The 16,147-nt window shown below is 42.0% G+C and overlaps 1 protein-coding gene across 1 annotated transcript in view; it reads left to right on the top strand.

Moving 5' to 3' along the window:
* Positions 1-15,312, top strand: part of LOC124556292 — a gene marked incomplete at its 5' end in the record, with an annotated part of 140,800 nt that extends 125,488 nt beyond the window's left edge. Inside the window, one exon of the mRNA XM_047130268.1 lies at positions 14,076-15,312. Coding sequence (XP_046986224.1) covers positions 14,076-14,199 — 124 coding nt within the window. The remainder of the gene's footprint in view (positions 1-14,075) is intronic.
* Positions 15,313-16,147: the final 835 nt, after the last annotated feature.

Here is a 16,147-nt window from a genome sequence, read left to right as displayed (position 1 = left end):
AGAGAATATAGCATTTTCAGTTGTTAAACAATTTCTAAAACCAAACTGAACATTTGACAGCAAATTATGTGAATTTAAATGCTCCAGTAACCTTGTATACACAACCTTCTCGATAACTTTAGGAAACACCGATGGCATAGAAATAGGTCTAAAATTGTCAGCATTATCCCTGTCTCCCTTTTTATAAAGGGGCATCACTACCGAGTACTTTAATCGGTCAGGAAACCGACCACTCCTAAAGGAAAAGTTACAGATATGGCTAAGTACTGGGCTAACATACATAGAACAATACTTCAGTATTCTGCTAGATACCCCGTCATATCCATGAGAGTTCTTGGTCTTTAGTGATTTAATTATTAACTCAATCTCCCTCTTGTTAGTATCATGGAGGAGCATTTCAGGTAACAGTCTCGGAACACTTTTTTCTAAGAGCGCTATATGATTCCCTGTTGGGACTAGGTTTCTATGTAGTTTACCTGCTGTATTCAGAAAGTGATTATTAAATACTGTACATATATGCGACTTATCAGTAACACGTACATTACCATTACGCACTGATTCTATATCTTCGACCTGTCTCTGCAGACCAGCCACTTCCTTTACGACTGACCATATGGTTTTAATTTTGTCCTGAGATAAAAAAATCTGCATACCACATACTTTTTGCCTTACTAATAACATTTTTAAGCACCTTTCAATACTGTTTGTAATGGGCTGCTGCATTTAGATTTTGCCTGTTTCTAACGTTTTGATATAATTGCCACTTTGTTGTACAAGATATTCTTATCCCTCTAGTCAGCCACCCGGGCTGCCTGTTTGTGCTAGTACCCTGTTTTGAACGTTCTAACGGAAAGCAACTTTCAAAGAGCACGAGAAAAGTCTTGAGAAAAGCATTATATTTATCATCTACTGTATCAGCGCTATAAACATATCGCCACTCTTGTTCCTTGATAAGGTTTACAAAGGTCTCTACAGCAACTGGATCAGCTTTCCTAAACAGTTGATAACTATATTTAACGTGTGTTGCAGCACAAAAATCTTTTAGAGTTAAAATTTGTGCATCATGATCTGAAAGTCCATTCACCTTTTTGCTAACAGAATGCCCTTCTAGTAATGAGGAATGAACAAAAATGTTGTCTATGGTTGTTCTACTGTTCCCTTGCACTCTCGTTGGAAAGAATACGGTTTGCATAAGATTATATGAATTAAGGAGGTCTACCAGCATCCTTTTCCTTGCACAATCAGTTATGCAATTAATGTTGAAGTCACCACATATAACTAACTTTTTGTATTTCCTATAAAGTGAACCAAGAACCTCCTCTAGCTTTAGCAAAAATGTTGTGAAATCGGAGTCTGGGGATCTATAAATAAGAACAGTTAGAAGATTAGCTCCATTAAATTTAACCACACCTGCACAACATTCAAACACCTTTTCAGTGCAGTACTTTGAAACATCAATTGACTCAAATGGGATGCCGTTTTTCACATACATGGCTACTCCCCCACACCGCAAACAGCTCCTAGAAAAGCTACCAGCCAACCTGTATCGTGGTAAAGGAAGCCTCTGAATTATCTCCTTATTTAAGATGGTGGATAGGCTTACATAACTAAACGTATCACACCTATACACCCATGTACACTGAGTAGTACAATTTGTTTAACGTCAAACGTACTCCTTAGCCATTGTTGTATGATTCATTTGTCATTTGTAGTCGACCACTATTAAATTATGATGCTTACAGCGCCATCTATTGCTACGTTTTGTAACTATTTATTTTTCTTCTCTCATACGTTTCCCCCTTCTCCGATAGTATTACGTTGCAATTTGACGTCATTCTGACCAGCGGCGTTATTTCTACAGTGGTTTGAAAGTTTAACTCTAATTATAATCACCCTGTATATTTCTTACATTGGAGTATTGACAGCGTTACATTCCACACGAGTAATAGGTCGGAAACCACCTGGCTTTAACATTATAGCGTGTTGTATGTACAGAACCATGTAGCCTTAGGAGTGCATTTGTTTATGTTCTACGATCATTTCTCTCCCTTACCAATACCTTCTTGGTACTGATCCCGGACGCTAGAATCATATTTTAGGACTGAAAGCGCGGCTGATGTACGTAAAATGCTTCAAACTCCGTCTGTCTGGAGCTCCATCACGCATAAAACCACACGTTTTCTTCTTCTTATCCGTCTTTTATATCATGACAACACTTTCGTATCTATTATGCACCGATAAGGGGTGCTAACCTACTCAACATGCGCGCATCTAGAGAGATTTAGTGCACTTGGATGGGTTCCATGGGTAAAATTGGTGCAGAACAACAGTTATGGGCTTGGTTCCCTGTGTTCCTTCATGAGTCATGGAATGTAGCGGTCTACTTCTGGTCAGCTGCAAATTTAGTCGGTGACGGTATTGCAGGTAGTGTTGGTCAAAGATAATGCGAGGAGATCTTTCAATCTCTAGCTTTATCCGAATAATGCGAGAATGGTCTGTGACTCCCAACAACATAGGGAAAATGGGAAATCATAACAGTAAATTACACATGATGACCGAAGTGCTAGAAATATGTAGATCGCTGTCTGGTTATTTTGGTGTATATCCTCTAGAATTAACAGTGAATGAACGTACTGCACAGTCATCCATCTACATTCGCAATCCAGTATATGGTACTCGCGAAGTGGTGGAGGGGTGGTTTAGCAATGATACAGAAATTGGGAAGCATGCTGCTGCGTCATTGGTCAGTGTTGAAATTATGGAAAAACTGGTATAATTGCTAAAATTGATCGCACTATCAAGTTTGATGCTTATTACAGTACATCGACGGTGTGTTTTCCATCCCATCTGTCCAGTGGTATGCTGTTGATTACCACATAATGATTGACTGACATCGTTTGTTTGAGATGGAGAAAGAGTCTTGGTGGAGGGGCAACACCTTCCGGGGATGGCAGTCACCGAAACAGTGATCACGTATGTGACTGCAATATGAGGAATCAATTGAAACGGAACACTGAACCATCAGCTATCCCGTCACTGTGAAAGATGAGTTTAAATTTAGACGTCGTTATTCACCGTTGGAAAGCTGTTTTTGAAACGCTCCACAATGCAGCAAAACTCTTCCAGTTTCCTTATGTTGTGAGTGTCTTTTACTTAAAATCATCCTGGGTGTGTGTTGTGGGAGCAACTGCCCAATTTACACCGTGCAATGTCCAGCTTTCAGTCAGAGCCAGCAGATCAAAGCGTGTTCATATCAGTTTTGAACCTGACACATACCTCAAAGTCGTGTTGAAGAAAACAAAAGTATGGTGGTGCACAAAGCTATGTCATACGCTGCTTGGACATGTTACAGCAGAAAAAAAATGTATCAGACAACAACACAGGGCCCCTCTCTTGTGACTGATAGTCTGGGGGATATGGACCTCGTACAGTACAGGCAATGATACTTTACATTAGTCTGTACAGGCGATTGAGTTTATCAATACCTGATACCTGAATATTTAATGGGGGCCACAGCATATGCTCAATGCCAGCATGCAGACGGTATTTGTTTTCGATAATATATGGGAGACATGGACGCGATAGAAATATTATCAAGTTCTCTACTGGATGATGTCAACGAGGGGGTTCTTTTATAGTTTGTAATTTTATATTTTTTTTATTCTCTGTTGGATGGTACATTTTTTTGACACACATTAATGCACCCTGAGGGATGCAAATCTGCTCCGGACTGCAGTACCTGTATGTAGTTTGGAGACACACCGCACTGCAGCAGCATAATCCTCGTACTTCTCTCAGTTCCCCTACTGTCCGCTTCTACTGCTCCCTCGTATTGCAGGAGAAAGCTTCGTTTTGCATTGGCTTCAAAAATGGTTCAAATGGCTCTGAGCACTATGGGACTTAACTTCTGAGGTCATCAGTCCCCTAGAACTTAAAACTAATATAACCTAACTAACCTAAGGACATCACACACATCCATGCCCGAGGCAGGATTCGAACCTGCGACCGCAGCGGTCGCGCGGTTCCAGAGTGTAGCTCCTAGAACCGCTCGGCCACTGAGGTCGGCTTTGCATTGGCCTTACACATTGCACACAGTTGGCGGAGCTATGACAGCATGTTCCAATATCCACCAAGTGGTCAAAAACATGGTCCTGTCGCATTAACTCAGCTCACCCTGTTTGTGCACGGATTGCAGAAGGTGGTAGATATGGCACTCTCCAGCTCTTGCTCAGTTCCGATTTAAATTCGATCGATCACATACACAGAGCTGCAGGAATGGTGAGGAGAGACTGAGGAACAGATAGAAGATGTGTAGGGACTTTGTCTCAAAAACCATGTAGGAGTTTTACTGTAGCAGAAAGGTTTGAGAAAGGTGACTCGTTTCGCGATATGAGAGTGCCACAAATATGATTCATTTGTGACTGTAATCATTAAAAGACATCTCCGTAGGATCAAACGCAGGTATGTGGTTGAATGGAAAGAGCTGATTCCAAACTGTAGACAGCATTTCTACTGGAAAGCGTAACACTATAGATCTGAACGACCAGTATACGTTTCTCACAATCTCAATTTGGCGTTGCATTTTCTTAAAGTGATTCATCGCATAGCACATCATCTGCTGTATGCGATAATTCTCAGTCAACCATCATAGTCCCTGCCCTATAACCCAGTGGATAAATTGCAGAACCTCTGACATGGCATCTAGATAGAATGTGTTACAAATACTGGAGAAATATCTAGGGGCGTCGTGAGGGAATTGCAAATACCGGCTTCATACCATGTTCCTTAGCGGAATAACTTTCTAAATTCAGTGATTTTATTATGAGCTTACACCGTAGGCGACGTCACCCGCACTTAAGCTCTGTTAGGACGTCAAACGGGCCGACTTGGAGCAGGAGAGGCACCACAGGACATTTTAATTTCCACTGTCTATACTTTTACAAATAAATTCATTAAACTCTGTCAGCATGACCAGGACGGATTCAACATTCACACCCATAGCAGTGGAAGTTCAAAAACATAACAAAATAAATTTTTTTCATGTGAAATTTCATCATTTTTTTCACTTACAAGGGGAGGCCGCCAATTGTGAAATTCAGATTCGATTCATACTGCGCATAATAAAAGCTCATGGCCAGAGGTGTAATGTGGCAAAGCACCAAGATGCACTTCTCAGCCGTTGTGGAGAAAATCGAGTTAAAAGAAATCGTTGCGGTGAAATACTCTCTACGGTTAGTAATTTTCTACAGCGTGGTGGTGCAGCGGTAAGCGCTCGGGTTCGTTATCCGAAGGTCGCCGGATCGAATCTCGCTCCGTGCAACTTTTTTTTAGTATTTGTTTTTTGTAATTTATTTATATATGTATATATATATATATATATATATATATATATATATATATATATATATATATATATAATTCCCGGCAATCAGTTGCAACAATTATGCATATAATAAGTTGTTGGAAGTCGTTTGTCGTGGAAAAACTGGCGACTTCGAACATCATTATGTTTGCCGCAAACAAAGTTGTATTTCACAAATGTTATTAATTGTCTTCATAATGTTAACCACGTATAGTTAATGGAAGACGTAGAAACGAATACGTGTAGCGTAAGTCAGACGTTCGAATTAGAATGGAGACCCCACGAACACAAACTTGCTGTAGCAGGTATGAAATATAAACTCCGTTACTCGCTCGTTACACTTGAAGGACAAATGTTGAATGGGCCGAAACAAGCCGCCCCATAACAGCGTAGTTGCCTGCTAACTTCGAAAGAAGGTAGATGCGGTCCCTAGCGCAACTTATAACATCGTCGAAAATCAGTGTGGACGGGACAGCTTTGGTACACCCTGTTAAACAAACGGAAAAATGGAGGCGGTACAATTGGAGAGCGATCCGCCTTCACCAACATGCATAAGCATGCTATAGATACACTTGGAAAGTAAGAGAGATTCTTCGATGAATTTTGCACAGCGTACAAACCATACTTACAGGTCTATGAAAGTCCAGAATATTCCAAATCTATTTAAAACTGTAGAAAAAACGGAGATAATTAACTTTAAATTTGAGTTTTTTCTAAACATGAAGTTTAAAATGTAACAGCTCATTCATTTTTGCATGAATTAAATAAATTCTAGAGTTTCATTCACCTGTAAATATGGTTTGTATGTTGCGCAAAATTCATCGAAGAGTCTCTCTTACTTATGAAGAGAAGTGTACCTATAGCAACAAATGCAGAATTGTAAGTGAAAAATGGTGAAATTAAACATGTAAAAAAATTATTTTGTTATGTTTTTGAACTTCCGCTGCTATGAGTGTCAATCCTGAATCCTTCTTGGCCATGCTGACAAAGTTTTAGGAATTTATTTGTAAAAGTATAGACAGTGGAAATTAAAATGTCCCGTGGTGCCTCGCCTGCTCCAAGTCGGCCCGTTTGACGTCCTACCTCCATTAATACACACTTCAGCGATCACCACCTATATTCAATGTTGCGGTATTTGTGTGGAAAACCACTTCACTCGGAAGCAACACCGTATCTCGATTTGTAAAGTTTGTATAGTTTTTAATTTGGATATCTGTGTGCACGGGTAGAATCAAGACCGCTTTTGATAGCTATATAGCCGTTGCGAAAGTTTTTTAATAGCTGGTCGCTTGTAGCACGACTACTTCATTCTTCCTAAGACACACTGGTACCACTCGCAAGAAAAACCAATGAGACATATCCATGGTTCAAAATGGTTCAAATGGCTCTGAGCACTATGCGACTTAACTTCTGAGGTCATCAGTCACCTAGAACTTAGAACTAATTAAACCTAACTAACCTAAGGACATCACACACATCCATGCCCGAGACAGGTGTCGAACCTGCGACCGTAGCGGTCGCTCGGTTCCAGACTGTAGCGCCTAGAACCGCATGGCCACTCTGGCCGGCGAGACATATATCCATACATCGCGGATTTTCGCTCACTATTGTTTGGTGTCACCACTATTCAGTTATTGGAGAAATATTATTCTTAGTAGGAGATATGTAGGTAGATTCACTGTGATCAGTGGGCTTATACAGTATGTGTGTGTTCCGACATGTGTAGAGAAAATGGCTTTGTCCTCTAGTAAGGGAAGGTATGGATTTGACGTGGAAAATTGTGATAGCTGTAAAGAGAATGAAAGATTTTTTACTTGGAAAATTATGTCCAGTCATAACAATGCTGCAGTTTTTGATATCTCCAGAGCCACCATCGTCAGGAGGGAGTATATATGATACTTCGCTCAATGTCTAATGTCATCAGACTAAGGCTGCAATTGTAATATTTAATTGTAAGGAAAGTGATAAAATATACGTGGTTGGCTTCCTAGGACGATTCTGTCTCGGGTGGGAAAGCGCATTGTGACGGTTGCCTGTGGCCCGAACAACTGAAATTTCCTGCTTACGGCAGGAGCCGTCGGAAATAGAAAGAGTGACTGGGGTATAGGAACGTAGCTAACCTAACCGCGTTGCCCTCTGGGTAGCTGAAAAGTGAACTAATACTCAGTATGTGTTGGGCAGCTTTCATGATCACGTGTGTTCTCGGTAGAAATTTGAGAAGATTCAATGTGGACATGTGTTTGCGTTGGACAGTTATTCCCTCCCTTGTAAATTGTCTGGTTGACTGCTTCTATTTTTTTCCCCCCGTCTTTATTTGCATGATAGAAGATCGATGTTGTGTGTGTTATGTGCTCCTAGATGGTGATGAATTTGTAAAGTATATGGCTCATTTGGAATTTGTTATATTACCCCCTCCTCCAGTACACCTCTTGCAATATGCCGATGACACCGCATTCCTCGCCCTCGCTCCTACCCTCCAACGGGCCCAACGCCTTCTCCAGAATCACCTTGACCTTTTCGCTGCATGGTGTAATCAGTGGCTCCTGAAAATCAATCCTTCCGAGACCCAGGCAATCATCGTAGGTCGTACCAATCGCTCCTTCCGACTCCTGGATTTCTCCCTTACCGTCTGCGCCCGTCCTGTCCACCTCATCCCCACCCTCACCTACCTTGGCCTCACCATTGACCGTCATCTCACCTGGACCCCTCATCTCCGCTCCATCCAATCCAAAGCCCACAACCGCCTCCAACTCCTCAAACTCCTCTCTGACCGGACATGGGGGTTGCACCCCTCTACCATCCTCCACACCTACAAATCCTTAATCTGTCCCATCCTCTGATATTCCAGTCCCGCCTGGATATCTGCCCCCCCCCCCCAAAATTCTATAAGTCCGTCCAGGTCCTTGAGCGTCATGCACTCTGCCTCGCCTTCCATATACGCCCCCGTCCCCCATGCGGATCCTCTATGACCTCATTCCTTTCCCCCATCTGCTCCTATTCCTCAAACATATCCACATCCTCTACACCTCCTGTCGCCTTGATCCCCCCCACCCCCTGGTTGCTCCTCTCCTCTCTCATCCCCGCCCCCTGCCACGTCTTCACTGTTGTGTCCCCCCTACCCTCCATCTCTACACCCTTCATCTCCTTTCCCAAGGTGGCTTCCATCAACTCCCCCTCCCAGATGATGCCCTCTCTCCCTCCATTTATCCCTCCTATCAACTCTGATCCTCACTCCCCCCTCTTTTCCTCTGTCCTTTCCCCGGGCTCCCTCTTCCCCCCCTTCCATCCTCTTTTTTCCCCATCTCCCCTCTCTCTGCCCCTTCTCTCCCCCGAGTCCTTTTGCATTTCCCTCCTCTGCCTTTTCTCATTCCCTCTCGCGTCTGCCCTGCCCCTCTCCCCCCTTATGAGTCCTCTCCCTCCTTGGTTCCGCCCCTTTCGTTTTTTCCTCTCCTCCCTCCTTGTTTTTCCCCCTCCTCCCGGTCCCTCCCCCCATCTGCCTTTGGCTCGGGAGTGTCATCTTTGTACCGCCATCTTCGTGCAGTGTTTTACAGTGAGTGTTATACAGTGAGTGCTCCGTGTTTTGTTTTTTGGGAAGTGTTGCGAACGGCCATCATACTGTCGCTGGGTGTGATTTTTTATCTTTTGCGAACAGAAACCAGACTGTCACAATGTTTTTTTTTTTTAGTTGTGTGTCTACTGTGTTACTTGTCTGATTACTGTGTATTTTATTAACATTGCCAACACCTTTGCTTTCTGTTTTAACTTACCGCATTTTTCCGCCATTTTACACTTTAAGTCACCGTTTTATCTCCTGTTCTTCTTGTTTCTTTTCTTCTTCCGTTTTTGAAAAAGTCTGTAGGCTGTAGAGCAGCGTACCAAGCTGCTGCCAGCCCACCCCCTTTGGGGGGAATTCAAAATCAATAAAGAAAAAAAAAATGTTATGTTATTGACATCGGTATTCACTAAAAAAAAAAGTGTGAAACTACCAGTTGCCTCTATTTTCGAGTTTTCATGTTCAGACCTTGGCAGACGAGATAAGTTTGTAGTTAGTCAGTGATTTGCAGCATGTTCCACCTCACTGCAGCTCGCTAAAGTTTTGGGTTTCCAGAGAAATAATTTCCACTCTTTGTCTTTGGAATTACACTGTGCAAGTAATCGGTAGCATACTGCTATGTGGTTGGTATCGAGAACTATCGCATAAATGGTACAATATTCTGGCAAACCATGTGAAAATGCTTATGTTCTTGTAATCCCAGGTCTGGAGATGGGTGTAGAAAGCATGGCAGCAGGCCAGCAAGCATGCAGGGGTTGAGGGCAGAAACAGTAATGCCTTTGTGCAGGGGGGGAGGGGGGTGGGCGGGGGGGGGGGGAGGGGACCAGCCTAGGCTTTCTGCACCAGTTCAGAGTTTGACCGCGGACCGCTGAGGGTGCTCTGATCACGTGGTGAGGCAGCGTGTGTGGGGCAGTTGACTCATAACCGCTGGGCATGGTGCACGACCGTCCGATCACACGGGAAATATTTAGTACCGTGAGGACTATTTACAGTGCATTCGCTTATGTTTTTTGGGATCTTACGATTTGTGCAGTATATGTATAAGAGTCTGGTGATCGACATCTATATGCGGGATGCAGAACTGATGATTTTGTATGGTGCAGGATAGGAATTGTGTTTACTACATAGATGTGGTATGTGGTGACAGCCCGGATGGAGATTGGTTTCAGGTTGAAAAATTCAAGCTCTCCTCGACAGGAGCAGAGCTGTGTAGTGAGGAAGTATCTTCGATGATAATATCCGTATATCATGATCTCTAGATCAGTTTTACTGTCACTGCAATGTGACTGATGTATATCTTTTTGCTATCTGTACAAAATAGTTTTGCCACTGAAAGTCTCATCTGCAGAAAATGGCGAACAATGTTACCACACTGGCAGCAGCAGCAGTTTAACAGATAAATTCAGTAAGAGGCAATCAGAATGCCCCATTCACAAGACATCCTTTGTGTGGGGCATAGGAGCCTCGACAGACTGGTTCGAACAAGAAGGGGAAAAGGTATCTACGGAAAGTTCTGTGATGTTTTCTTTGTTTGAGTCTCACAGACACATCCAAGCCGACCATCCATCTCTGTCCCTCATTGGCCATTGTGGCTTCAGAGCATCTCCAGACTGGCAGCTGTAGGACACCGAAAATTCAACGAAAAATCCAGCCATTTTTCTCATCTGCAGGACAGCTTTCGAATTGTTCTGATTTTCCTGTCTGTGCTTAGACACCAATATGTGCTACGAGAAATGAGGAAAATAATGTGCCTGACTCCAGCAGCAGCAAATATAAAACTAAGCCCACTCCCTGTTTCTGAAAAAGTTATGAACACCACAGCAGCTGTAGGATTCAGAAATTTTTCTCTCTCCAGCAGTGGCTTCAAATACAGCTAAGACTTGAAAAGTGGCGAGGGTCCTATTTAGAGTTACAGATTGTTTTTTATTTCCAAATATCATTGTTTAGGCGTGTACAATCAGATATTGCAGCTGATATCAGATTCGGGACCTGTTTCCCACAAAAGCGTGTGAAGTGTCGTGGGAGGTTTCACAAGTGTGCAGCGATGTTTTTTCAGTCCATATTCGAGTGTAACAGTGTACACCGCAAAATTGATGCAAACTACTGTGCAACGATCTCTTTGAAAGTGTATTTAGAGACGCATTCAATTGGATTTAGTAACTCCTGAAGCAGCCCATGCTCAAAGACAAGGATATTTGCCACAAAAGCGTGCGAAGTGTCTCAGGGATGGTTTCACAAGTGTGTTACTATCATTTTAGAGTCTGTGTTCAAGTGTGGCAGTGGTAGTATTCCTCAGAATAAAACGTGTGATTGTTTAAATATTCTCACATCATCTGCAAAACTCTCTCTCTCTTTCTTTGTGCAGTGACAGTCAGAAGTCTGACTGGACTTTTATAGAATGATCTAGAGTTATAGCACATGCATTTATCAGCATAAGCTGCTAAGTGTAACTTGGCCTCATCCTGCTGCATTTTTATTATTTCATGAAACATATTCGTCTTCAGCAAATATCTACACAGTCCTCAGATACATGGTTACAGCTAATATACTCCACCTTCTGTAGAAGACACATCTCATTTATTGAACAGTAAACAATTATGTCTGTCCTCCCACTCAGCATCTAGACACAGACTGTGTCCTTTTCCCGCCATTTTTCCCCAGACCGTCATATGGGATTACATCATGGGAGGGGAGAGGGGAGGGACGACGGAGTGCTCTGGTTGCTGTGTTGTGAACTAGGTCAATTGGACTCTGGACCTCATGGTTAACACACTGGATGGAGTTACTACATATGACAACTCAAATTGTTTAAATAAACAATGCATACAGAATAAAGACTTATGTCCATCCTATCCAGCATCCCAGCACAGACTGAGTCCTTTTCCCACCAATTTCCAGATGGGAGAGACGGGGGGGGGGGGGGGGGGTGGAGCGGTGGGTTAGGTTAGTACTGGTAGTCCAGTTGACTTATTTTCCCGTCCAAAATTTGAACTTCCCACATTCATTCATGAAAGTGGCGAGATTGGGCTGAGTTCCCAGTTCTCTGTGTTTAGCAAATTCTTCCTCTGCAGTGTTCTCTGGGAAGAGAGCGTCCATCAGTAATTGTGCAGATTGTCACCACTTTCCTGTTAAGCTGCCGTCTGCTCGTTTTAGAGTTGATAATTGTCAGTGATTTTATCTTTTGGCCGACGATTATATACGGTGTACTCCATAGGTCAAGATGTAGGTTTGTGCCATCAATCGGTTCCAGCTCTCTATTCTTGCCTCCTGCAGGTGGTCTTTAAACTGCTGCTTAAGCCCCTCCGTATCGGCATCTGGTGACGCCTTTATAGTTTCTGTATTTGCCCAGAATGCGAGTGTTTTCTTCCGCAGTGCGGCCATTCTGGTAGTATGTTCTTGCCCTTCTGCTTTCTGATCACAGTCTTTGGAGACTCTCTGTCCATGGTACTTGTGAATCCAGCCCATTTGTCTTATGACTGGTATTTCATCCTTCATGGCCTCTTGTACGTCGGTGATGAGTTCTTGAGCTTTTGTATACACGTTTTCATTTGCTTCCACTGGGTCGGGAGAGCGGAAAATACTCCCCAGATGATTCAAATCGGCTTTCTTTGTTGTAAAGTGTTTTAACGTATATAATGCACGTCATCTCTGAGTTCATTTCTTCAGGAGTCAACCATAAAGATTATAACATGTGGTGAGGCCTCTTTCAACTTCACAGTTTCTGACCTTACTGACCTCATTGTACTCAACTATTGTGACTTCTATATCGGATGGGTCACCAACCCTCTCTTCACATGCTGGCAGATTTTCACTTCTGTTTGCTGCTATCACATTTAATTCCATTGTGGCTTCATACAACATAATGGCTCTTTCTTATACACGGAACAAAGCAATAATTGTGTCTTAACGTTCCACATCCATGGTATAGATTAGTGGCTTCCTTTGGACAAGGTGACTATAGTCGGCGACAGCATTAATGGCCTCTGGCCGTGCCGCACACCAGGAATGCTGCATTGCCAACTAGGCTGAAAGCACATGGACTGCAATTACGTTAGTTCAAGCACCTTGGCAACCTCAGAGACCAGCTCACTTGAATCAGCCTAACGTTTGAAGAACGAGTTCACTTTAACAATAAGGTCCCTTGCCTGTTTGTGGCCGGCCGGAGTGGCCGAGCGTCTCTAGGCGCTACAGTCTGGAGCCGCGTGACCGTTACGGTCGCAGGTTCAAATCCTGCCTCGGGCATGGATGTGTGTGATGTCCTTAGGTTAGTTAGGTTTACGTAGTTCTAAGTTCTAGGGGACTGATGACCACAGGATTTAAGTCCCATAGTGCTCAGAGCCATTTGAACCATTTTGAACCCGTTTGTGAAGCACTTGGAGCCTTCTAGGTGTTTCAACCATTATTAGAAAACTCACAGAACACAAAGAATACCACAGAAATCAGTCAGTCATAGAACACAACAGAATGCTGAAATATGACAGAAATTTACATAGTATGGACTGTAGATACAGACTGAGCACTGATTGGGCATCTGTGCAGCTGTCTACTGCGCATCCTTGGGCCAGAGGCCATAAACACTGTCGCGGACTATAATGACTTTAAATAGTTCTACATACTCATCTAAAGCACCACTGAACTCGAAATACATTGAAACAAAAATCAAACTTCTCGTGACCCTCAGAATGTTCAACGCACAAAAATGTTTAAATCCCCAGTATTATTCCCGATGGGAGTTTTTAAATGGGAGCTAGTCCGGAACGCGAGACAACTGATGAGCTACGCGGAAGTGAAGTAGCGAAAGCTGACATTAACCATGGGGAAAGCTATGTGTTGACATGTCCCAGCAACATTGCCATTTAGTGATGCTTTAGGCAAAGAATTGAACTGCGAACTATCTGCAAACCAATCTCTTGTACCAGCAAGGGACCAAAGATTCTAATTTTGTTTTTATAGAAAATTATGTTGCTGCTTTGGAAACACTGCTCTATGGCTACATTGTTGAGTTCAACCTCGGAATCGAGATTCCTCGCAAGAAATAACCAGTGCACTTCATTCTGTTAGCATCTGTATCGAAATATTATTAACCACTTTTAGAAATAAACTGTAAACGTATAATTATTTCCAGTATATAACCCATTTGTTTCTAAAATCTTTTTTCAGGTTGCTTGATCTGGCAGCATCAGGACAGAGAGTGAGGGATATGCTGCCTGTTTTTGATGCTGCCGGTTTCACTAAGATTCCGCCTCCTGCTACCAAGACGATTAAGCCACGGGGTACCAACTAAAAGGCATCATTCATGTCTCATAAACGACACTCACAGATATTGTGTTTCACTCGTTAGCTGTTACATACAGTATAATGACAAAATGGCTTCTTTGTACCTGCAGTGCCTTACAACAACATTCTATGAATGATAAATATATCTACTGGAAGGAGAATTTACAATGTTAACATGGAAAAAACTAGCAAAATAACAAGAGGCAGTGCTTTTAAACTAAACTGGTGGTTTGTGTATTCATTTGCTGAGAAATATTTATGGGATGTCAAAATTGCGAATTTAACATTAATTGTGGCATTAATAATTTATGTATGGAGAGAGCGTCTGTCTATATGCATTCTTAATAAAAGCATTCATGAGGCGTATAACAAATGTAGATATATATTAGTGATTACGTTGGCGTTATGGTGTATTATTTTTATGTATATGTCCGTTAAAATATATACGGATTCTTTTAATTTACTACCTCTTACGTTCCTAGGAACGAAATTTTACAAGAATTTTTAACAATGAAAATTAGCTTTGTTTAATGTAGGATCACTGTAAGTGTTAATCAGAAGTTTAATAAACATATGACTCCACTGTGAAAAATTTATGTGAGTAAATCGATGTATCTTTATTCTGGGAGATAATGACGAAAGTTTTGTGCCGTTCGTCATCGTTTCATAAGCCAAGGATATGTAAAGTCAGCTATTCAGTGGTGCAATAACCGCCCAGCATATTCCTTAACTGTTTCTATATGTATGTTAAAATTAAAGTTACAGAATAAATCATAACATGAACTACAGATGTTACCGGTAAGAAGAAAGCAATAGAATAGAACATCTCGACTGGAACAAGGCAGTTGTGAAGAGAATGTGAGAATTTCATGAAAACGATGATAGCAAAATAACATAAAAACTGAATTAAACAAAACTATTCAGAAACATTTTCCAGAGGATATGAGAACGTACAATGAAAATTGCTAAGAGAAACGACTGCAAACAGTAAGAGAAAACAAATACAGAAAGTTTTGTGATTTAGACATCACAATTTATTACTCAAAATGGCTCATCGTATGCCTATAGCAATTAACGACAGAGAGAGTTGTTGTTGCACATTTCAGCCTCAGATCATACAAGTGGTATCATTACCAGTTTCGACTTATTACCTAGTAAATGTTAGATGACTGGAATACGTACATATTAATTCGTCAAATAAACTTACAAAGCCCAGAGAGATGCTCAAAACGTCTTTTATTTTTACAAGATTGTCACTGTGTGCCCCCAAAATGGTAACAACATACCTTGTCTGTGTTATAGAGAAAAGTATCCAAGTAGGCCTTATTTCAAGATTTCTTTGCACGTTTGTATAGTTCAAGAGAATAATCAGAAATCCACCTAGTTAATAAGTAGAGACTTGCGGTAGTAATTCTAGGTGGTGTACGCGAGGTGTGAATAAATTAAAAGCGCCACTAGACGATGGTAGCTCAAGAGAAACGGTTAGAGCTGGAGGGAAAGAAATGTAATAGGAACTTAGATTGTTTACAGAATGTCTGCAGAGGTTGACAGTTCTCCTAAGCAGGAACGCCAGGGGTCAGACGATGCATTAAAAAATGTATCCATTACTCTCCTTTCCAGAGCGTTGTACCTAGAGGAGTGTTTGGAGCACATGATGTTCCCTTGTCTGTGTTTCAGGACCGCCTGAAGCAGTTTCTGCCGTTTTCCACTGTTTTCATTGTTCTGAGAAATGAGGTTCTTTTTTTGGGCAGCGTGGTAACTATTACCAGTACTTCATATTTAACCCTTTCAGACCTGGTGGTCACAATTGTGTACATAAAGTTTGTTCACTAATATTTCGCTGACAAGAAATGTCAGGTGCATCCAAACCCACTTTTCACATTTGTGTATGTTTCTTTTAGCCATTCTCCAGCAGCTGTTGCTCTCTTGTGAGCAGTCTGTGAACTACATAGCAA

Source organism: Schistocerca americana, chromosome X (assembly GCF_021461395.2).
Source record: "Schistocerca americana isolate TAMUIC-IGC-003095 chromosome X, iqSchAmer2.1, whole genome shotgun sequence".
In the NCBI taxonomy this organism is placed as follows: domain Eukaryota; kingdom Metazoa; phylum Arthropoda; class Insecta; order Orthoptera; family Acrididae; genus Schistocerca; species Schistocerca americana.
Note: the sequence above shows the minus strand (reverse complement) of the source record. Positions and strands in the feature narration are given on the sequence as shown.